We start from the raw sequence: 25,000 nt of genomic DNA on the forward strand, positions 1-25,000 counted from the left end.
ACTTAAGCTTTAGTTTCCTCGAACACAAATGCAGGGATTAGAGAAGGCATTTAGGGCTCTTCCTGTTCTAAACTCTTAGGCTTCCAGACGCCTTGATGGCGAAGTCTAACAGGGTTAAAGTAAGGATCGTGGTTGGGTTGTGGCCTCAGGAAAAGTTCTGCAACCCCAGAACACTGTAAAAACAGGAAGAAGAATCGCGGAAGGTGGTGCCAAATCGAAAGAACCTAACCTTTGGATCCAAGTTCCCCATAAACCTGTGAGCCCTTGTCACGACCACAGACTTCCACGCCCTTAACGCCTTGAGCCCTTGGAGCCGGCCTCTCCTGGCCTCCTCGTCCTACTCTTGCCTCCCAGCCCACACACGGTGTGGCAGTCCCTATCCTGCCTTCGCGCTCGCGTCTCGGTTCTCAGCCTCTATCCAGCCGGGAGAGCAGGCCCTGGCCCCGCCTCACGGCCCTGGCCCCGCCTCACGGCCCTGGCCCCACCTCCCCGCCTTGGCCCCGCCTCTCCGTCCAGGCCCAGCCACTACGTGCATGCCCGGCCTCCCCTTGGAGCGCTGGTCCCCTGGTCCGGAAGTGACGCGACGCTCGGGCTGCGGGCTCAACGCCCGCATTCTCTCAAGGCCGCACCCCGAGTCAGCCCTGAGCGGCATGGCTCTGCAACTTCTGCTCGTCCTCGTCTTGCAGGCCGGGAGCTGGGCTGAGATGAGCCCCGCGGATCTGGAGCTGTCTTCGGGTACGTCGCCTTTGGCGGGGCGGCGGCCGGGTGGGGATGGGACGGGGGAAGGAGTCGCTCGGGTGTGGAAACGCAGCCCTGCGGGGTCGCGTCCTCGTTGTCCCGGGACCTCGCGCGGGGTTCCCGGACGCCCCGAGATGTTTGCGTGGGCGGCCGCCGGGAAGGCCACTCCGGGGCTCCGCGGTCAGCGGACTTCAGTTCCCTTTCTCTTGCCTCTTCCGTTGTGCCTAAACGACAAAAGAGCCTCTCGGTCTTCCAGTTCTTTTAATTCGTTTTTAGCGAAGTGAGTTTCTCGGTCGGCATTTGGACAGTGTGGCCAGAGCTCGTGACTTAAATATTCTTAGAGTAAACCCAAAATCCTTAAGAAAGAGGTGGTTCTTCCCCCATAATGAGAATCCTTAAGTGGCAGTGATAGGTCATGCTGCGTCTAAGTCTGGCAGTCGTGTGGTGCGTGCACTCGGGAACAGATTTGTCAGGCTCTACGTCTCTTAGCTTAGTTCCTCGGAACATGTTATTTCTGCCTGCTCACTGAGATTTCCCTAGAAATAAATGCAGGGAATACGTTTTCCAAAGCTCGGTTGTCATGGTGATTAGGAGCTCCCGTGAAATCAGTGAATTTCTTCTGCAAGAGGGTTAAACCTAAAGTATCAGAAACCCCTCAGTCTTGAGTGTCTGGTCTGTATCCATAGTTAGCAGTTGCCTGGAAGGGGTCGGGGAAGCTCCGCCTTCTGCACCCTTGGCAAAATCCGGTCCGAATCTCTGTATTATGACTTCGTCTGTGATCTCCAGTTAGGGGTGCTGCATTCATATCCACCTGTCCTTTGGCTTGCTCTTTAAGAGGCAAGCAAACAAATAATCAGTCATTCCCCGGGACAGACATTGTTCCCGATGTTGGGAATACAAAAATGGGAGGCACAAGGAGGTCTGCCCAGTTTGTAGAGAGGTCACTGCTCCTCAGTGCAGAGCCTGCAGTTGGGCTTCAGAGTCCAAGTTCTTACCCACCCTGCAGAGACTGCCATTACCTAGGGCAATTACAGTACATTGTGATAAGAGCCTGGACTTTCACACAGGCTACTGGAAAAGCAAGGTAGGGGTACCTGTATGACCAGGGGAATCAGGAAGGACTTCACAGAGAAAGATAATAACCTAGAGGTACAGAGAGATTTGTGTGTGCAGAGGGAGAGTTGTGAAACAGTGTGGTGAGTTAGTGGAATACTTCATTATAGAATATGTGTGTGAGGTTACAAGTGGAGATAAGATAGGTAGAGAGGTAGGAACCCAGTAAATGAAATGCCTTGTCATGTGTATCAGACAACAAAGGATAGCAACATAGCATTGGCTAACTTAGGCAAATGGGGGGATTTATTGGCCTAGAGAATCCAACCAAAAGTTAGAAAGGTAGAGATGCCACATGGGCCTCAGAAAGCTGAACTAGTCACTCAGAAGTGCAAAGACTATTTCTTAATTACCTACTCTGGATGTGGACAGCTTTTCCTGCTTGGCAGGAATCATGGATGTGGACAGCTTTTGGGCTTTGCATCTTGTAGCTTCCGCCATCCTAACAAAATCCCAGGTGAAGGCTCTGATTTACTTGCTTGGGTCAGGCACCAGCTTGCAGGGGAAGGACCATGTTGCAGGGAGTGGCGGGAGGGGAGTTTCCAGAAGAGAAATATTCCTGAAGGAAGTACAGGTGCTAGGTCAACAAAGTAAATATGCTTACTATACCTTACTCTAGTCCGTGGGTGGTCACAGGATTGTTTAAAGAGGAGAAATGATTTTATGCAGGATCAGTTAGGCCATTTAGAAAGACCGTTCATCTTATATAATGGTTTGGAGGTAGACTCGAAGAAAGGAGGCCAGTTAGGGCCCTGCTTAAGTTGGGATGAGTCAATGAAAATGGCAGTTTAATGCAGAAGAGAGGGCAGTTTGAAGAACATTTAAAAGGCAGAGTCAGCAGGAGTTAGTGATTGGATGTGGGAAGAGGATGGCTTGGGTTCTTGGTTTAGGTAAAGCATTAAACCATGAGCCATGCCCTTCTGAGTACAGACAGGGTCCTCCTAAGCCAGGTACCCCGACCTTAACTTCCAGTAGCCTGTGCGAAAGTCCAGGCTCTTATCACAATGTACTGTAATTGCCCTTGTAGATGACTAACTTGCTGTAGGTAATGGCAGTCTCTGCAGAGTGGGTAAGAACTTGGACTCTGGAGCCCAACTGCAGGCTCTGCACTGAGTAGCAGTGACCTCTCTATTAACTGGGCAGGCTTCGATTTCTCATCCATTAATGCAGATACCAGTAGCACCTACTTTATATGGTTGTTGTGAAAATGAGATATGATAAGTTAATAGCGGTGCATAACACTTAGTAACTGTTAGCTCTATAATCATGATCCTTGAAAGCAGAAAGGGTACCTTCCATTTTTGTGTTCCCAACACCTGGAAAAGGTGGGGCCCCTTGTGATTACACAGTTTGCACCACCTTGAGGCCCGCTATGGGAGTATTGCCCCTCTGCTCTGATAGGAACATTTACTATGGCCTTCTGTACTCCAGCATTGTGTAGACACAAGTGCCAGTGACCACCCCCTCCTTCTTTCAGTGCATTTTTGATACATTTGTCTAGATTTTTCAGTGTATCTCTCTAGTTTGTGTTGTGTTCCCTATGCTTTTAAAGTTAGTTTAAAATGTAAAGTCTCCATAGTCTCTCATGGTTCATTCCCCCTTCTGTTTACACCCGCTTCATTCTTCCCTTCCTTCTCCTACCGATCTTCCTGCATTTCTTCTGTTCCATAAATGAGGGAAACCACATGATAATTGTCTTTCTCTGCTTGACTTATTTCACTTAGCATAATCTCCTCCAGTCTCGTCCATGTTGTTGCAAATGTTGGGTAATCGTTCTTTCTGATGGCTGAGTAATATTCCATTGTATATATGGACCACATCTTCTTAATCCAGTCATCGGTTGAAGGGCATCTCGGCTCCTTCCACAATTTAGCTATTGTGGACAGTGCTGCTATGAACATTGGGATGCATATGGCCCTTCTCTTCACTACGTCTGTATCTTTGGGGTAAATACCCAGTAGTGCAATTGCTGGGTCATAGGGTAGCTCAATTTTTAACTTTTTAAGGGACCTCCACACTGTTTTCCAAAGTGACTGTACCAACTTGCATTCCCATCAACAGTGTAAGAGCCATCTCCTTTCTCCACATCCTCTCCAACATTTGTTGTTTCTTGTCTTGTCAATTTTTGCCATTCTAACTGGCATAAGGTGGTATCTCAGTGTGGTTTTGATTTGAATTTCCCTGATGGCTAATGATTTTGAACATTTTTTCATGTGTCGGTTAGCCATTTGTATGTCTTCATTGGAAAACTGTCTGTTCATGTCTTCTGCCCATTTTTTTATTTGATTATTTGTTTCTCGTGTATTGAGTTTGAGAAGTTCTTTGTAGATCTTGGATACCAGTCCTTTATCTGTAGTGTCATTTGCAATTATCTTCTCCCATTCCATGGGCTGCCTCTTAGCTTTTTTGACTGTTTCCAAGAGAGACTGTGGACTGTGGGAAACAAACTGAGGGCTTAGAGGAGAGGGGGGTGGGGAATTGGGATAGGCCAGTGATGGGTATTAAGGAGGGCACATATTGCGTGGTGCACTGGGTGTTATATACAAATAATGAATCATGGAACATTACATCAAAAACTAAGGATATACTGTATGGTGACTCACATAACATAATAAAAAATTATTATAAAAAATAAAATATATGTTTGTGTATATGTATTTGACATAATGTGTAGAACTCCATTGTGAGTATGCCATAATTTATTCATTGTGGACATTCGGATCATTTCCAGCTTATGGCTATTATGAATAAAAGTATATGAATATTCTTTAAAAAATAGAAAAAAAAACGTAAAGTCTCCAGAGAGTAGGAGGAAAACCTACAAGGGCAACCTGCTTCTGGCTCTTGGCTCACTAGTGCCTGACATTTAATAGGCACCCAGTGTGTTACAGTGTGGGGTTTCACTGTATGCTTGATAGTTCGTCTTAGATGAGGGAACCTGTAGGAATAGGGAAGCAGGCAAGAGAAAATAGTCTCTGCAAAATCCAGGTGGTTGGGAATGTATTGTGCAATAGTGATGGGCTTTTGTTAGTATTTCTTAGTGAATGGATAGGGAAAATAAACCCACGTGTGCTGTCTAATAATCGAGTATTTCACTTTTCATCCAGTTTTACCTGTTAAAGCAGTATATATATTTTTAAGTGAAGCAGTGTCTGCCTTCTTGCTGTTTGCTCTTCCACTCTGGGTATTAGTAATACTCAAGAACACACTGTACTTTCTCACATAGACATGGGGCTCTTAATTTGCCTTCTCCACTGATAAAGTGGAGAAAGTCTCTTTTCTGACTTTAGGGTAATGCTCTGGGTATGCTTAAATTTTTCATTATTCTTTTTGGATTCTATTTTTATTTAGAGATTCAAAATACTTAAGACTGCATTTTAATTATATTTATTGAATAGGGTATTCATAATAATTTTTAAATTCTTTCTTTATTCTTTTTTTTCCATTTTATTCTCATTCATGATTCATATGGACTTTGGAAGGTCCTCATTTTAGTTCTATATAGAGGAAAACCTAAGAAAGAAAAATAACACTTGTAAAGAGCTATCTTATAAAATTTGGCAGCATACAGCAATAGAGCAGTTGTTGTATGAACTAGATGAATAATTAATGGTTCCATCTTAATTGGACAGAGAAACAAAATGAGAATTGAACCAGAATTAAATGTATTCCTGACAGGAAGTAATCAGTTTACTTGAAATTTTCTTACTAAGGGAGTCTCTTTATTTTAGATAATCCCAATGCATAGTAATCAGAATGCTGATATCCATTTCAGTCGTGTCCATTCCAAAGAAATGATTTCCTTTAATACATTGTTCAGATTTTGCAGTGGTCATCACATAATTGTGTTAATGTAATAAATCAGGCAAAACTAGTTGATTAGATGCTTGTGAAGTCATCAGAAAATAATCATTTCCAATTCCTATTAATATATGGAGGTCATTTTCTTATTTTGTTAAACTATCACAAAAATGATGCCTGAGTAGCTTTTGTTAACTAAAACCAACAAAACTTTATATATTGCCAAGTCTTTAAATAGTTTTTCTGAGCCTTTGTTCTTTCATTGCTAAAAATATGTATAATAATATCACCTCCCTCATAGAATGGTTTGTGTTGGTGCCTTGAGACAGTGCGTAACAATGTGGAACACATTGCTTGTCTTGTAGTAAATATTTAGTCTACACGTTAGTGATTACCATTCAATAATGTTCACTGTTATGTATTTTAACAAATATATTCTAAAATATTAAATTGTTGTGGTTATATATGAAAGATTGTGTTGCCTTAAAAAAAAAACTCATCCAAATCAGCCTGAGAAATTTAAAGTAGTTCAGCATCTGACTTGTTCTTCTACCTTTTCCCTATTTCTCATAGACTGAAAAATACTCTAGTTTTTCAGTTCCTGTTTCTCAACCATTTCTCAACTTGGAGTGCATTAGTCCAAATGGGAATTAGTCTTGAGAAAGGACTCCTCTCGGAGTAGGTGGGTCTGGTCCAGTTAGAATTTATTGGCATGCCAAGCAAACCCAACTAGATAAAATTGAATAAATAGGAGCACACATAAAAATCCTGTATTTTAGGTCAGAAAGTTTGTTGGATAAGCTATAACTTGGTAGTGGTTTGAGTAAAAGATCTGGGGGATTTTAGTTAATTACAAATTCAGCATAAGCCACTATTTGGTATGTCCCTTCTCTTTAAGAAAGAGGAAGGAAAATATTTCATTCATGTCTGTTGTATTCTGGGCTCCACAACTTAAAAGAGAGAATGAATGATAAAATCAGAATAGACCCTGAAGACCAACAGGACGAAGAGAAGACAGACATATTAACAGTTTTGACCTAGCTAAGGAACTATTATATAGAGAGTAATAATTTTATTATTTGTGTTAATAATTTTATTATTTGAACCCTTAGCTCTGAATCTCTTCTAAAGGTATAAGAAAATAATAGAAGTAGGAAATAGACTTTTTGTATTCATCTCACAAAGTGATAGATGATTCAAAGCCTGAAAATATTGAAGTGTTTCAATGAAAAAACTTTCATGAACATTTTAAACATGTGCAAGAATTCTCAAAATGTCTTCATTCATCTTAAATCTAGAAGACACTGCTGCTTGCTAAGAGAAAAATTTGGAAGGCATTAAGAAAATAAAACCATTCAGAAGGTGTAGTTTGTGATCATAAATATATTCTGAAAAAAATTGCACAAGTCTTGGTTTGATATCTCCCCCTTTTCCTCCGTGGATTTCTTATGCCTTTTCTCAGTTTGCAATGAAAGAAGAAACCTTTGTAAAAACACCCATGGCCCTGCCTGCATCTTTCACTAGGGGAAGGATGTTAGAGCTTTTCTCTGAGTTGTTCATTCACAAAAGCTTCTGGTTGCTTTAATTTGGAGTATTTGTTTTTGAGCTGTAGTGTCAGATGGCTTAAACTCCCCCAAAACAATTTGATTGCTGGCTCCTTTATCCTTACGTCTTTATGCGTCTCAGCTCATCCTTCCCACGGAGAGGTTGGTAAGCATATTGTTGGATGGTGTCCACAGACCCCAGAGCTCTGCTCTGCGGTAGATGTACCCATCTTTTAAGCCGTCTTTGTAGGCGATTATGTTAAAATTGGGGAAGAACTTCTGTGGCTGTCCCTTTTTCTGCAGAGGCACAGATGCCCTTGGTGGTTATGGGATGGAGGACATGTGGCAGCCCGTATCAGGTCATCATCCATGCAGAGGCAGTCTGGAGATGTCTGCAGTTCCTTGCTTCCCCAGCAGTTACAACAGAGCTGTTCTTTCTGGCTGAGGTTTTCTGGTGTTTTCTGACATCCCCGTTGCCCTGTCTTGTGGCACTGCTTCCTCACCTCACATACTGATCTTCATCAGTTGTTCTGTCCTCTTCCTTGCTTTTTTTTCATATCCTGTCTCTCCCAGTTTATCAAGAGGAAACAGTTGGTTGCAACCGGAACTCTCCTTTTTTCCCCCTGCATTGTAGAGTGTTATAAAAAAACTGATTGTTCTTTACTGTGTTTGGTTTTGTTAAATCCTCAGCTGTTCTAGAGGCATTCTCAGAAGCAGATTTGAAAACAGTGAATTTTATTCTAGGTAGCATGCACCAAATAACGGAACTCATTTCCAAACAACATGGGTTACAGAAAATGATCTGTATCGTTTTTAAGAGATGGAGAAATCTGTAAGATTATTTTATTTGATGAGATGCTCTACTAGGATCTTTCCTTAAACTCCACAGATAATCCTTTCTTGCTATTTCTACATATATTTTTGTTGACATAAGGTAAATTTAATTTGAATAGAAGTTTGCTGTAAGCCTTAATTATTTTAATTTGAATATAAAACAATTTAAACTTTAGGTCACAAAATTCGGAAACAATAGAAACGACTCCTGTCTATTTATCATGTGAGTTTGGCAAATAATGACAAAGGCAGATGTGTAATAACCACATGGTTTCTCTTCTGGTACATTAAAACCACAGGCTACATCCTTTGGTGTATATATTCAAAGTTTCTCCTTGAATAGAATGATAAAGTCTGTTAGTATCCATTGAAACCACCTCCTCCCACGACCTGTCTTGACTGCTTTGAAAGCTGTGGTTTAAGCCCTAGTTCTAGTCTAACCAGGTCAAGCTTTAACTTAAATTATGTGAAACATCCTTTGATTCACATTAAAGACTCATCTAATGTGCAGGTCGACTTTGTGGTTTTATAACTATGATTCGGTAGCCTCTTCTTAAACGTGAACGCACTCTATTTAATTCTATGTGTCTTTCCTCAAGCACAGGAATCTCAGCCTGAGTCTCTACCGTTGAAAAGTTATTCCTGTTGGGAATAATTTTTTTTAGGAGACCGAAAAAGGCAGTGAAGAACTCCTCATTGTTGGAAACTGGAGGAAGGCAGGTCCTTGTTACCAGAGGCAGAAAGTTTAGCGACACTGTCGTCTTTTTTTTTTTAAAGATTTTATTTATTTATTCGACAGAGATAGAGACAGACAGTGAGAGAGGGAACACAAGCAGGGGGAGTGGGAGAGGAAGAAGCAGGCTCCTAGCGGAGGAGCCTGATGTGGGGCTCGATCCCATAACGCCGGGATCACGCCCTGAGCCAAAGGCAGACGCTTAACCGCTGTGCCACCCAGGCACCCCGACACTGTCGTCTTTGGTAACAGGAAGAGTAGGAAGTGCGCCTGGCGAGCTTCGCGACCTAGTCAGCGGGGTTGCCAAGCAGTGTGGGAGGTGCCACATGGTCTCTTCTTGCTTCTTGTACTAAAATGCAAGACTAGAAAGAGTAACCAAGAAAAGGACTGTTAAACAGAAAGGAACCAGGACCAGAAGGTTTGAAAAATTCTCAGCCTCTGGAGAGGCAAAAAATGTGAAGTTAAGAGATGGCTTTTTAGAGAAGGTCACATTCATTGTGAGTTTTCTTAGCATCAGGTTCCTTTTTATCTGGTTGAAAGTAATGTTTATATGGTGATTATTATAACTTTTTTATAAAGATTTTATCAGAGAGAGCGTGTGCTCGCTCATGAGCAGTCATGAGCAGGGGGTGGGGCAGAGGGCCATGGGGCTTGATCCCAGGACCTTGGGATCATGACCTGAGCTGAAGGCAGAGGCTTAACAGACTGAGCCACCCAGGTGCCCTTGTGTGAACGTTATTTGATATTAATGTTGACCTGAACCTGGGGGATGAGGGGCTGCCTTGTGTTTCCTCCTCACAGACTGTAAGCTGTTGGAGACTAGGTCGTTTCATGAAGTTGAGGTACAAACATAGGAAAACATATCTAAAGAAACCTAGAAAAAGGAAGCCTCAGTACATCCTGCTATAAGTAAGACCACGGGAGCTCTACCGAAACAAAAAGAGAAGAACTAGGGCTAAATCTGCCAAGACCAATGCTTTCTGGCTCACCTGTAAGGAAATTGCTTAGAGAACCAAAGATGCTAGGTACCAACAGCTGTCAGCAGTATTTCAGGAAGAGGAAATAGAAAACTTGTAGGTGTCTGATCGCTGGCTGCAGAAAGAGCGTATTATAAGCATGTAGTGTTTGAATCTGTGAGACATCCTCCCAGCTTCATAATCTCAACCTTTTGGCACAAATCGGCGTCATATTGCTTTGATAAGTAGTTACAGAAGTCAGACAGTTGGGCAGTAACCAAAGGTATTCATTGTGGGGAAGCCATGAAATATATTGGTTTATTTAAAAAATCTGTTTTTAAGTTAGTTTTCCTCCTAAATAATAATAAAAAATTGCTGAAGTTATGAATATATGAAGCAGGGTTCCTCAGCTTCAGTGCTGTTGGCACTTTGGACTGCCAGAATGGGGAGAGCTGCCCTGCGCATTTACGGAATACGGAGCAACCTTGGCCTCTATTCTGGAGATGCCGGTAGCACTCTCCCACTACCACCCAGTTGTGAGAACCAAAAACGTCTCCAGACAGTGCCAAACGTCCCCTGCGAAACAAAAATCAAAACAACTTCCTGTTGAAAACCACTGATACAAAGGAAAAAAGTAACCGGAAAAGGGAGGGAAAAGGCAGTAGAATTTAGTTGTTCACAAGTCCATATTTTTTACCTAAATAATTCTGGTTCTGTGTTCTGCCTTAAAAAGATAATACAAGTGTTAAATAATTGTAAATTACAGCAACGTACCAGTTTGGGTTTGAATATTGGAATTTTTGCTTTGGGAAAAAATATAGTAGGTGTTTCCTTCAACAGTAAGCAAATACTGATATATGTGAAATTAACACCTCAGATATCAGATTAGGAAATCTGAAATGACTAGTTATATAGCCAGGAAAGAACCCACATTTCTTACTGTCCAACCCAGGGAATATTTTTCTTATTAGAGCAGTCCAGTTTATATGACCCTAAGTAATCATCATCTGGGGAACTTTTATTTTTATTTTTTACTTTTATGTATTTTGCATATTCATTTATTTGAGAGAGAGGGAGAGCACTAGGGAGAAGTGCAGAGGGGGAGAGAGAGAATCTCAAGCAAACTCCCCGCTGAGCACAGAGCCCGATGGAGGGCTCGATCCCAGGACCCTGAGATCATGACGGAGCCGAAATCAAGAGCCGGATGCCTAACCAACTGAGCCACCCAGGCACCCTGTGCTGGGGAGCTTAAAAAAATAATAATAATAAACTTTTGGCTCTCTCAGAGTTTTTGAGGCTGATGATATGTTTGGAAGCCCCATATACCTGACCACATTTCCACTCATTCATTTTAATTGTAATTGTAAATTATGTTTAATGGTTTTCAGATAGGTAGGATTGAATATTGTTAAAATTGGGGTCATATCGCCAACTCTGTATCTTCATGTTCATTCATAAAGAAGGGAAGGAAGGGATGGAAAGGAGGAAGGAGAGAGAGAGAAAAGGAGAAAGGGAGATGTATGTGTGTGATTGTTTTCCAAGGGGTGGTGGACAACAGCCTTTTACATTGAGCAGGGGAATAAATGGGTGCTTTTAATAACTAGTTACGAGATGTTAAAGTGACTTCTGCCTATTCTCTCATGTGACTCACATCTCAATAGACGTTTTCTGAAATGGGTTAAAAGAGCAAAGGCGAGAATATTGACTGTGTTTTGTAAAAAGCCCTGCACACCGCAAAGAGCAAAATGTTAATGAAACTGGCAAGGTGAATGGCCCCTGGAGGCAAGTTAGGCTTCTATTCATGTGTTACAGGAAAGGTGCTAAGGTGTGTGATGATACCAGGCAAAGGGCTGCGAGCCTACATGGTATTTTAGAATGAAACTGACTATCCCTAGGGTAGCCAGTTCTCCTCTAGCCTTTGAAGGCAATCTGTGGTATCAAATACAGGAAATTCTAGTGATTAAATGAATTGACGATTATTATTACAACAGGCAATACATTTATTTATAAAAACTCCTAAAACATAATAGGGATTTATTGCCTTTATTTGTATTTCCCTCATATTACAATGTTGTTTCAGGAATTTAAAATGAATCAGAATGCTATACATTTTCCAATAAAATTAATTTTTATTAGTCTCAATTTAAATAATTATATTATTTGCCCTGGTGAGTTCTACTTCAAAATACATATTTGGCTATCATTGCTTCTTGTAAGGTTTTCTAACGTTAATGTTAGTTTCTTACAATTATCCGTTTTACTTTTTAAATCTCTTACAGTGCCTGTACCAACCAATATTAGATTTGAGGCCCATAATTTTAATACTGTCCTACGCTGGGACTACCCAACCATGCCACAGACCCCTGTTTTTACTGTACAGGTAAAGAACTATGGGTAAGTGTTACTCTTTTATCTTTTTTATTCTGTTTTTGTCTTGGTCTCTGTATTTTCCATAACACTGTGTTTTTTCCCATCATCTTTCTTTCCCATGTAGCAGGACTTCTTAAACTGCTTGTAGACTTCCAGAAGTGCCAAGGATGCAAATCAGTTATTTTCAGAGTACTTCCTGCCTCTTAGGTCTTCTTCCTGTCAGAATTGAAGTAGAGGAGTCTCACTAACTTTCAAGACTTTTTTAAAGATTTATTTATTTGAGAGAGAGTGTGCATGTGTGCATGCTAGCAGGGTGGCGGGAAAGGGAAGGAGAGACAGAGAGTCCTCCAGCAGACTCCCCGCTAAGCGGAGAGCCTGACACAGGACTCCGTCCCAAGACCCTGAGATCACGACCTGCGTCCACGTCAAGAGTCGGACACTGAATCGACTTAGCCACCCAGGCACCCCAGGAATTAGAGAGTTTTTAAAAGCATGACAAATAAAGCTTACAGTTCTGTATTAAAAGTAATGATGACAGGGCTCCTGGGTGGCTCAGGCTGTTGGGCATCCGACTCTTGATTTCGGCTCAGGTCGTGGTTTTAGGGTCCCGGGATCCAGCTCAGCATGGAGTTTGATTGTCCTCCTTCCACTGTTCCTAACCCCCGCCCCCCATAACTAAATAAAAATCTTAAAAAAAAAAAAAATGATGTCCTCTTACTTTCCATAGTGAATGTATTGTTGAGTAGAAAGATAAAAATTTCAAAAAAATTTTTGACAAATGTCAGGAGTCTTTGTAATGTGTTAGATTTTGTAGTCAAGTAATGATTATTTAAGTTAATAGAATCTAGAGTTATTTAAAGATCAGGTTTTTAAAAACTGTATGTGGAATATACTTTGTTCAGGTGTTGTATTTTGAATTGAGCCTCTTTATCGTAGAGGAATTTATAGTTCTTCTAACCAGAGGAAGCCCTTCCTACGTTGTCTGGCTTCTCCGTCCTATTCTTGTTCAGCTCTTTCTGCCAGCTCCATGCCGTAAGTGAAAAGCGAAGCAGAGACAGATGATTCAAGTTTATACATTAACAGTAAAAGTTACCATTGTGCTTCTTCATTCCTCTTCGTTTCAGGGAAGCAATATGGATTGATGCCTGCAATACCTCTCATCATAATTGTGATATCTTTTCCGTAATTAATGATCCGTCACTTTCTCTCTGGGCCAGAATTAAAGCTAGGCTTGGACAAAAAGAATCAGCCTATGTAGAGTCCAAAGAATTTATTTTATGTAAACAAGGTGAGTAGAATTTTTAAATTTGAAATTTTTAAGTTTGAAAATATTTACACAAGTCTTCTGTATGTATTTGTTTTTCTTAGCACTTGCTAAGAATTATCACAATGCCCAAGAAACCTTTGGAGGAATTTAGGGAGTCTGTGTCTTCCTCTTTCCCCAAGCCCCACAAAATAGGGTAAGACGTGCCCATCACTTTGCGCCTTCTGAACCATTACAATTCCACCCCCTGCAAGCGCGGGTCAGTGCTGCCCAGGTGGGCTTTGTGCCAGCCCCCCCCCCCCCCCGCCCCCCTGCTCCATCACTCCCTGCTGAGTACACTCACTGAGGACAGCTCTCCCTCTTCCACCCTGTGCCTCATCCCCAAGGCCTCTGGGATTTTTATATAGCAACTTAATACATGAACAAATTTTAGATTTCTGTAATCTCTCCAACCCCAGTGATGTTTTTAGCCCTTTCTCCCGCCTGCAGCGCATCCCTGCGGGATACCTTATCTTAGTTACCACCTCAGGCTCCAAAATCTTCATTGCCAGTTCCTCTTCTCTGACTGAAACCCTACCTTGTAGCTCTCACACCCTCACTCACGGGTAAAGAAGCGACTGATTAGTCACGTGACTCCTCCCTCGTGTTCCAAGCCTTGTGCCTTACCATGCACCTTCACTTCCTTCCTTGTTCGGCCTCCACGCGTGGTTTCCTCCCCCCGCGGTTTCCTCCCCCCCCCCCCCCCCCCGCGGCCTCGCTTCTGTTCCTGCTCTTCAGACCCTGCCTGCTCTCAGGCCCTTCCTCTGCTTGCCCTTGAAATAATTTTATGTCCCAGAGTCTGTGCCTTTGTCATCTGTTAACTGTGCCGTCTGTATAGCAGATTTTTCCCGTGCAGGTTTATCAAGGGCCTACTGTGTGCTAGAAAGTGTTCCAGGCCCTGAGGATAAATTAGCAAATAAAAACAGACCAGCCTAGCACGTAGTGAGTGTGCCGTAAATACGTGGAGACTAGGTAAATGGTTCACCAACGAAGTCTCAAGCATCAGTGACAACATAACAAATATTTGTTGAATGAATGAATATCTAGTTTTGATTTTCACCATAAAAATTCAGTGTATTTAGCAAACTTTCATAAGAGCCTCCATGCCAGGCATCCATAGGTATTGGCGATACGAGGAGTTTCAGTGGGTGTTCAAAGGTAACTAAAATGCCTTTTCTGAAACTTTTTTTTTGAGAATAGGTTTTCTTTTTAATCTGCAGACCCACAGAAAAAGGAAAAATAACTTAATAGACTTCTGTTATGTCAAGTTTTTTTTAACAGGATACATGACCCAGCTGTTTACCTTTAGCACTAGAAGTGAATTTAAGCTGTGAAAGAGGAGTTTAGATTAGATAAAAATGTTTCCTGCTTGAGATTAATATTTCTTTATTAAGGACATTTAGAATATCTTCTAGATCTTTGTGGAATGGTTTAAACATGGTTCTGCTTTAGAGCAACCGAAACAGTACGTTGATTTTGGCAGTTTTATGTAATGTACTATAAAGTCCCAGGGGCAGTACTAATTCTGCTTTTTTTGTGTCCCTTCCCCCTCACCACAGGGAACATTGGACCACCTGCAGTAGGTATCAGAAAGATGGAAAACCAAATCATCATTGACATATTTCACCCTTTAACTAATATAAGTGGAAGAGAGCCAGTACCCATATATGACGAAAATAATTGTCACATATTCATATACACGGTGAATTTGAGAATAAATGGAAGTGAGGTAGGTGTTTGTTTCCTTTGTGCTGTTCTGTCCTATTTTTCTGTTGCTAGCCTAAGTTGTCTTTATACGTAGTGTAATGAAAGTACAATGCTTATGAACACTCAGGCAGGACTTAGGGATCATAGGCTTTGGTGAGATAAACCACATAAATAAATGTTGTTGAAGGGAGTTGGTATTGGAGTTAATCACTCATGCTGGGCAAGTGTTAAGTTTTGTCTTGGCCTCATTTAATAGCACGGCTCTATTTTAGGATTTTAAACCTGTTTATTCCTGTCTCTCCTCTGGTACGACGAAGATCATTTTACGCTTCCTCACGAGTAGTGATGTAAGATAATAGGCAGCTATAATTGGAATCCTTGTTTTCCAAAGAGAAAGTTAGCGCTTCTGCTGTGGGGATATACTTACATTCTGGCGCTGGTGTGCAGACCACACTGGGGATGGGAATGATTCTAGTCCGTTCATTCTCCACAGCGCTGCCATTGCTTCATTTAATAGTATTTGCCAGGCGCGTGCTCTGTGTGTCCCTGGCACCAGCAGATAGCGGTGCACAGTACGGACAGTGCTCCAGGGCTTCGTGGGATGGAGAGAAACAGCGGGGGGCGGGGGATGGGCAGCGGAGTTGGGGGCAGTGGTGATCTTCAGTTGGGTGGTCAGAGCAAGGAAGGTGGAGCCAGGTCTGGAGGAGGCTAGGAGGTGACCTTCATGGAACTAGACGGGAAGAGTGCTTCAGGCGAAGAATCTAGCAGAAGCACACTGGGCAGAGTGCAGATGCAGATGAGGTCAGAGGTCACCGGGGGCCACATCTCTTGGGGTGCTGGAGAGATTTGACGTTATTCTGATGAAGGCATTACGTCTCTGGAAAGATCTTAGCAGGAAGAGTGACATCTGACTTAGATTTTAAAACATCACTCTGGGCGCTTAGCGGAGTCGTCCTTCTGAAGTGCACATCTAACCTTCCTTCACTCCTTAAACCCTTCGCAAAGCTCTGTGAGCTACGAAATAATACCGACATCCCTTCCACAGCGTGGCCTACCAGGCCTTCGTGATTTGGCCGCTGGTCCTTTCCAGCTTCCTCTCTCCCCGTTCTTTCCAGCCTCAGTCTTACTTGTGCTGTGCTAACTGCTTTTGGTCTTCATTCCATGCAGGGGCTGTGCTGTTTCCCGGAACCCCCTCACCGGACCCTTCTCAGCCTGGGCGAATTTCTGCTCGTTCTTCAGTGTTCAGCTGCCATTTCATCTCCCCTTTGAATTCTCTTCTGACACTTAGACTGCTTGCACCGCTGTGGTTTGATCATTCCTAGCTCCATGTAACAGTCCCCTTGCAGGACTCGTGGCTCACATTTCTTTCTGCTCTGGGGGGTGTTGCGTGAGGTCCGGCCCCACCGTCCTGCCCTCGTGTGTTCGGGCGCTCGCTGGCACAGGGGATGCACATCCTTTGGCTGGTGGAACGAATGATGAACTGCCAGAGACTGCCTCCGTCCCTTCTGTGTACTGCTGCTGAGAGATGACGCAGTCTTCGCAGAACCCCTTCCCTGTTCTTCCTGCGGATGCTTTTCTCTCTCATCAGCTAAGTTTCTAGCACTGTTAGAACAGGACTAATGACCATCGGTTGCTTTAACAACTAACAGTGAACATTCCTGCTATTTGAGTTCTTAAATTTGTAATCCCTACAACGCACATTTTAATGGATACGTAGCGTGACGCTGTGTTGGAATAACAGGTTGACTGCTTATTTGATATCAACACTGTTTGCAGACCTGTTCAACTTTCACCACGTACGTTTCCTTCAGGTGTTTGATCAGGATCAATATGGTGCTTTTTCTCGGGTTTGGTTTTATTTTTGCAGAATAAAAGAAGCCATGCATTTTCGTCGTTGTTGTTTTCCCCATACAGACCATCTATAAAACGACAGTAGAGAATGAAGATGATTGCAATGAGACCCAGTGCCACCTTGTTATCCCGCTGTCCTCCCTGAACTCTGACTACTGTATTTCAGTAGATGGCGTCTCAAAAGATTGGCCCGTTACGACCGAGATGTCCAAAGAACTTTGTATTACCACTTCTGATGATCGCCACATGGAAGGCAAGTTTCTGCTGTTTTTTTCCTAAATACAGGGAGGGACAACTGAAATAGGGTAGTTGGAAAGAGGCAGTTTCAGTAAATCTCTTGTTCTTTTAAAAATATTCAGTGGTTCCATTTCTCAGAGAAGTCCAAAAGTAAAAATAAGCTCCTTTCTCAGGCATTAAGAGTTCTAAAGCAACCAATTTGGAAAGCTGTGTGATGAACTTTTGACCCAGGGAAGAAAAAAAAGATAATACCTAAAAGTGTGCATAAATGTCTGCATGTCAGGATTACATGTAGTGATGTAAAGCAGCTTACTTCCCTATAGCAAGATGTATGTATCCATTAGAATGTTCTCTGTAAGGGTGGCAAGTTTAAAAATTGAATAGCAAAAATGTTCATTGGCATGTGTGATGTGAACTGGACATTAGTATCCGAAAATAAATGTTGATAGGTTACAAGTCATTTTTATAACACTTAAAAACAATTTTGTGTCATTATCTTTCCTTTGTATGTGTAAGGGAGATAGAAATGATAGAACTTTAGAACTGATACTCTCAAGTGGCAGGTACCGTAACAAAAATTTGACCTGTTCTCTGCACTTAACAAAATTTAAATGTTCATTACAGATAACTTATAAAATATAAAAAGCCAGAACAAAATTATCTGTAGTTCTGTCATCCAAATATTTAGTTACAGTTTGGGGTTTTTTCCCTCCTCCTGTTCTCTTTTTCTACATAGTCATGATCATATTGTATAATATATAAAATTTTATGTATTGCTTTAAGTATATATTATAAATATTTTTCCATTATAATTCATATACTTATTAATATTATTTTTCATCTCTGTAGACTGTTTCATCAAGTAGAATTTATATTCTATTTAATGTTCCCCGATTTGGAACTTCTAGATTATTTATGATTTTCTCTATGATAGCATGGTTTGATAACTCTGTGTATATATATTTTTTCCAATTATTAGGCTGTTTTTAGAATATATTTTTTATTTATTTTAAAGATTTATTTATGTATTTTAGAGAGGGAGAAGAGAGCACGAGTGGGAGGGGCAGAGGGAGAGGGAGAGAGAGTCTCCAGCAGATTCCACGCTGACCATGGAGCCTCAAGTGGGGCTCGATCGCACAACCCTGAGATCACGACCTGAGCTAAAACCAAGAGTTGGATGCTTAACTGGCTGGACCACCCAGGCACCCTCTCCCCAAATTTTATAATACAAAGATCTCCTTTTTTTTTTTTTTTTTTTAAAGATTTTATTTATTTATTTATCAGAGAGAGAGCACAAGCAGGGGGAGTGGCAGGCAGAGGGAGAAGCAGGCTCACTGCTAAGCAAGGAGCTGGACATGGGACTCGATCCTAGAACCCTGGGATCATGACCTGAGCCAAAGGCAGATGCTTAACCTGCTGAGCCACCCAGGCATCCCTACAAATATCCTCTTGAAGAATGGGAATCTAGGCTGAAGAATTAGACCAAATGCCTAAAACTTAGTGACTTTTAGGCTCTTACAACGAGGGTGTCAGATAGTATGTAACTTAAGATAATGTAGTGCGTTATTATGCTCTTATTATGCCAGCTTGCATTGGGTTACTTTGAAAAAATAAAATCCTAATTAATACACAAAATTTGAAATAATGCAAATGCCTCAGATTTATTTTTTTTTTAAGTCTGAATTATAAACTGGGCTGGTACTCTGGCCACATGGTGGCAGCACTGTGGCTCAGAAGCGGTATTCCCTGCCTGCCCGTGCCCTGCTTCTAATCACAGTGCTGGCCTTAGGAAGTGATTTTATCTTTACTGTTGAATTAACTTCATTTTTTCCACATCCTGTAGTAGGTGTTATACACCATTCATTTAGTCGTCATCTCCAGAGTGACTATTCCAAAAAGGTAACTTTGGAATAGAAATTAAAGGTAATAAAATGCCAGAAAGAGGCCAAACACCACCATGGCACGTCGAATAGTGTTAATTTGGAAGAGAGGACTGTGAAAATAGAACACTGAAGATTGTGCTTTGAAAATAAAAAGCAGCAGCACGAGAGCAAAATACCCAATAGTGATTATAGATGTATGTGCTCTGAAACGGATCTTTCCTATTTTAAGTTATTATCTCTGGTTTGCATTTAAGGGCACCTAATTCCTGTGCAGCTTTCCTGTCCCTGTGTGCTGTGTGTATGTCTGCATATCTTTACAAATATTTGCGATCTTGAAGTAAATATAAAATGGAACAAAATTCTGAGGAATGGGATTAAATTATTTTAAGAGTTATAGACATTGTCAGAATTTATTTCCGAACGGATGGATTTTTTAAAATTTTCTTTTGCCTTTTTAATGGAGAGAAAAGTGTAACTCTGGAAACACCCCGTGTTGGGGGCTTGAAGGAAGTGGTTGTGAAAGCCCCTGTTAGCCTCTTCGTGTCATGGGGGTAGAGGTGCAGAAGGTTGATTGCAGAGCCGGGAAGAGCCGTCTTAGCATCTAGGGCAGGCGTACCTGAGCTGCTTTCATCTTGCCCGACTTCTGTGGCACATGCTCTTCGCAACTCTGACCGGATTAATTATTAGAGAGCAGCACTGAGACTTTAAAACTGTTTCATGGATACATAGCAGTATTCCATCTTAATTCTAACTTGCAGTTTTTCCCTCTTTTTAGATTCTGTTTGGATTCCGATTGTTGCTGCTCTCCTGTTTCTAGTGCTTATGCTGGTATTTGTATTTTGTTACACTAAGAAGATGAATCCATGTAAGAGAGAAAGCATCATGTTACCCAAGTCCTTGGTAACATATTTAATATTTTTCTTTAATCATATACACTAAAACGTTTATTTGGACCTTTTTGATAATTTTCTTAGATTTTTTTTTTTAAGTAGAATGATGTTCAGCAGCATGTCACCTGTCATAAATCACTCAGTCGACCACACATCCAAACCCATGTGATTTTTACTACACATCATGTACTTTTTATGCGCGGAACAAGAGCATAATTGGATAAGTCTGTTGAGGAGCTTAAAGTCTAGTGGGAGAAGAAGATAAGTATTCAGTGGATGTACAGTGTTCAAACATAGAGGTTCACGTCCGTGCCAGTGAGGACTTTGTCCACCTTTGGAGGGTGGGGCTTCATTGTGGCCTTTCCAGAGGCAGTGATGTTTGAGCGTCTTGAGGGACAGACAGGAGTTTCTCCAGGTACTAAGGAACAGTATGTGCTAAAGGCCGGCATCGAGAAAGCATGGCTTTTGAAAATGTTAAAATACAGAAACACCATTATGGTTGGAGTGTAGAAGGAAAGATGGCCACAAGTGAGACCAGAAGTTTGACATTTTAAAAAAGGATTTATTTATTTGGGAAAGAGAGAGCATGAGCAGGGGGAGGAGCAGAGGGAGAGAAATCCTCACGCAGATTCCCCGCTGAGCGCAGAGCCTGATGCTGGGCTCGATCCCAGGATCCTAAGATCCTGACCTGAGCCAAAATCAAGAGTTGGATGCTTAACTGACTGAGTCACCCAGGCGCCCCAGAAGTTTGAACGTTTTAATGTCTAACATTTAAAAGCCTTTGTATGATGTAAAGAACATTTACAGCTAACAAAATGGTAATTGTTTGAATGAAATAGGACGGGAATAATATCTATAACATGCAAAGGGCACATTGCAATTTGCTTTGAAAACACTACCTTTATGTAAAGTGAATAAGAACTATTAGCAGTAGATAATTCATGTATGAATTATAGCATTTGTCCTTACTAATTAAGGATAAATAAGTAAGTAAGCACAAAGCAGCCTTGCAGTCTGCAACTTCATACCCACTAGAGAAGGGAAAATAAACCCGAACCCCATAGTACTACCCAGTAGTGCCAGTAGTAGTAAAGCTGGTGGATACTGGTAAAAGTAAGATAGCTGTGGTGGGAAGGTTAGCATATAATGGCTATAGGGTGTAGTAGTGCCGTAAACAGTGCCACAGCCCTTGACTTAGTAATTCTACTTTTAAGAATTTGAAAACAAATCTTCATAAATAAAAAGATGTGTAAAGATAATTCAGCATGTTCTATAAATAGTAAAAATTGGAAACACTTCAATATGCACTGTTAGAGAAATTACTTTAATCATCAGTATAAAGAAATTATATGAGGCGTGAAAATTCTAATAAAAATTGTAATTATGAAGGCGAATGGTGCAAATATTACATAAGTAGGTGACTCCCATTACAAATGTAACGTGCATACATGTGGAGGTAATGGAGAAAAGCAACATATTGCTTAGATGGCAGAGGACTTTTTTAAAATTCTAAAAAAGCTTGTCTTAATATGGTATATTTTCATTAACAAGCAAGACAAGGCAACCACTGGATGCTATTATATTGTTACGATCAATCTGCCATTTAGCAGTATATTTCATTGCGCATTACCCTTAGACCGTGTCTTTTTAAGGATATGCACTTAGGTTTAATAATTTATTGTTTTTAATCATTGGTTTCTCTTCCCTTAGCTGTCTGTGGTAAAAAATGCCTCCTCAGAGACAAAATCGGAATCCAAGTGTATATCACCCATCACCTACCAACCGATTGTCCCAGAAAATGAGAAGATGGTCTGGGAAGAGCAGTTGTCTCCAGCAACAGTTGCAGGGACACCCACTGAAGACAACCTAGGAAAAATGGAACACCGAGAAGACGTTTCCAGTGAAATAGAAGTGGTGACCATTGAAGAAAATACTTCTGACATGGCTCCTGGTAGCCCTCCGACCCCAGGAATGAGAGAGAATTCTGTCCATTCAAATAGTAACCAGTCTGAACCCTGTGTCGTCGCCTTCAACTCCTATCACTCCAGAAATGGTTCTGACAGTGGCGTTGTGGAATCTGATGGCTTCTTATCTGACTCAGAATTTCCCCCAAATAACAAAACTGAACAGAAGCCTGAAGTCCAGGAGTGCGTAGTGCTGAGAAACACCATCACCTCCTTTGGTTACGACAAGCCGCACGTGTTAGTGGAGCTGCCTGTGGATGAAGGTGGCAAGGAATCCTTGATTGGTTATAGACTGACGGCAGATTCCTGAGAGTCTTCCTAAGGTCAGCGAAGATGTGCCAGCTTTGAAAGGATCGGCTTTTCCCAGTTTTTCCGCTTTGATTTCATGAAAGGATCATTCTTACAAAAATTGTATCTTTGTTGATACCAACCAAATAGGGGTATCTGGGTTTACATAAAGTGCAACGAGGCTCTTTGGTGCTGTTACATTTGGTCGGAAAACTGCAAAAGCTTTGGAAAAAACAAACCATTGTCACATTTGAAATTTTCCATTTAGTGGACTGTTAGTAACAGTGAAAACTCTTAAGAACCCTGCTTCCTGTGATAGTAGGTGAGATACCCCAGGGTCCTTTCTAATCACTTCCAAGACCTAGAATAGATTTTTTTCTTTTCTGTGCCTCCGCATGGTATTTGTTTTTGGAAGTCTATGTATATAGTATATATAGATATGTATATACGTGTATATAGATATAGATATATAGATATATATATATTTTTTAATAGAGCATGAAAGTGTGAGTGGGGGGATGAGGGGCAGAGGGAGAGCAAGAAAGAATCTTAAGCAGGCTCCATGCCCAGCATCCAATCTGATGCGAGGCTTGATCTCATGAATCCATAACCTAAGCCGAAATCAAGAGTCAGATGCTTAACTCACTGAGCCCCCCGGGGGCCCCGATGTATATGGTGTTTTTTTTATATATAGTATTTTTAAATGCTCACTTTCAGAAGAAGTCCTGAAAGCTTTCCAAAACCGAATATAAAATCTAGTTCAAATCAATAGACTTAATAAAGAATATGTAAATAGAAACATGTATATATTTTTTATGGAACACTGCATTTAGAGACTTGTAAATAAAGTATGTTTAAAATTCATTTTTGTACTCATTTATTCAAGCACTCAGGCAGTTAATCTAGTATTTTTTACCCATTTCCTTGTTTCCATGCATTAAGACTATAGAATTATTTTCTAATTATTCATATCTAATCTTTAAAACAGTCCTAAAAACAATGTAATCTTTAAAAATAGTCCTTTTATGTCTGTATTTCATATTTAGCACTCATTGTACAGAACACTATTCCAAGCTGTTTGGGGAGGGGAAAACCAGATTTTTCTGTAGAGCATGAGAATTGAGGGGTTCTCCAGCATAAAGACAGTGGTCAAAGCCGTTGGAGTAGGTGGGAGCCCTGAGAAGCATGTGGTGTGAGGAGAGAGTCCCCAAAGAGAGGCAAGCCAAGAGTTAATTTCTATAACACAAGGCATTCTTGGGGATTACTAAGAGGATGGTAGTTCTAAGATTCAACTGAATTCATTGATCAAAAAAATTTTTTTAAAAATACAACTTCTGTAAGTTAGCCAGGGAGAAGCATTTCCCTTCACTTAAAAGTCCAAAGTGAGGTGCTCTTTTATTCTGTTAGTGGGGGGGAAATGTAGTAAATACTAGTGAGATTTTGGCGGAACTAGTATACTCACTTATTTGGGGAACAATGTCTTAATGGCTTTTTTAACTAATATATGAGTACTTACAGTCCGTAAAAATACATATCCTTTTCAGATTATTGTATGAAAATTATAAAAAATAAATCCTTAAGACAAAAGCATACAAGTTAGAAAAGGAAAAAGCAAAAAAATGAAAATAATTGAAATAGACAAGTTACTGCTTTCCAAAAGGATTGCGCTAATAATAGACATTCCGGCCACATGTGAATGGAGTACACGGTTTTTGTGCCTAGCTAATTAGGATAACAGTTGTTTTAATGTCCACAAATTGTATAGGTAAGCCATTTTAATACTTCTGTTAGCATTTCTTTAATAATTAGTAAAGTTGAGCATGTTTTATATATTAGGTATTTATACGTAACTCATTGCCTAATCTTGTCCTTTGTGCATTTCTTTGGGGGCTGTTTATTTTTTTTTCTATTGATTGTATCCTTTGCCAGGAGTTACACGTTTATTTTTAAAATTTCTTATCTCTTACCCTGCAGATGTTTAAAATGTTTATAAAGTCAAATTTATTAATCTTTTCCTTCCATTTTAAAGAAACTCCCTAGAAGATACAAACTTTCCCCACATTTTCTTGGGTTATTTGGGGGTCATTGTTCCTTTCTACACTTTATTCTTTATCCCTCTGGGTATTTTTCTTTTTGTATAAGCAGGAAGGTGGGGATCCAGCTTTATTATTTTGGTTTCTAGGGCGGCCATACTAAATTACCACAGCCTCGGGTGGCTTAAAACAATGGAAGTGTATGCCCTCACCTTTCAGATGCAGGTCCACAATATACTGGAAAGCTCTAGAGGGATCCTTTGCCTTTTCCAAGCCTCCGGTGGTAACTGGCAACCCTCAGCTTTCCTTGAATTTTAGCTGTGTTGTTCCACCCTCTGCCTCTTGTCACATGGCATTCTGTCCTGTGTGTCTCTGTGTCCAAATCTTTGTCTCTGTAAAGACACTAGTCATTGGATTGGAGCCTGCTCTAATTCAGTATGACTTCATCTTAATTTGATTAGATCTGCAAAGACACTATTTCCAAATAAGATCGCATTCATAGGTACCAGGGGTTAGGACTTCATATCTTCATATCAAGTCACTTGGCTTCTCTTTGCCTTGGTTTACATGAAGCGTGGATAACAATGGTACTTAGCACACACATGGTTATGAGGTCAGTTCATACGGCCCCTGGTTATGGGGTCAGTTCATACGGCCCCTAGCTCAGTCCTTGCAAGGGCCCTATGCAAGCACTTTAAATCAGCTCCCCAAGTGTGGGAAGGAAAGAAGGAACTCATCACATTCTTAATTACAAA

The 25,000-nt window shown here is 41.0% G+C and overlaps 1 protein-coding gene across 1 annotated transcript; it reads left to right on the forward strand.

Annotated features, from left to right (window-relative positions):
• The first annotated feature begins 282 nt into the window (after nucleotides 1–282).
• Nucleotides 283–23,076, forward strand: IFNGR1 (interferon gamma receptor 1). The gene is made up of 7 exons (XM_026504886.4): nucleotides 283–735; nucleotides 11,999–12,113; nucleotides 13,214–13,377; nucleotides 14,952–15,121; nucleotides 17,014–17,203; nucleotides 19,846–19,970; nucleotides 21,671–23,076. Exons 1-7 carry the CDS (start codon nucleotides 534–536, stop codon nucleotides 22,232–22,234), a joined length of 1,530 nt encoding a protein of 509 aa, XP_026360671.1. The 5' UTR covers nucleotides 283–533; the 3' UTR covers nucleotides 22,235–23,076.
• Nucleotides 23,077–25,000: the final 1,924 nt, after the last annotated feature.

This window comes from Ursus arctos, unplaced genomic scaffold (genome assembly GCF_023065955.2).
Source record: "Ursus arctos isolate Adak ecotype North America unplaced genomic scaffold, UrsArc2.0 scaffold_13, whole genome shotgun sequence".
NCBI classification, from domain to species: domain Eukaryota; kingdom Metazoa; phylum Chordata; class Mammalia; order Carnivora; family Ursidae; genus Ursus; species Ursus arctos.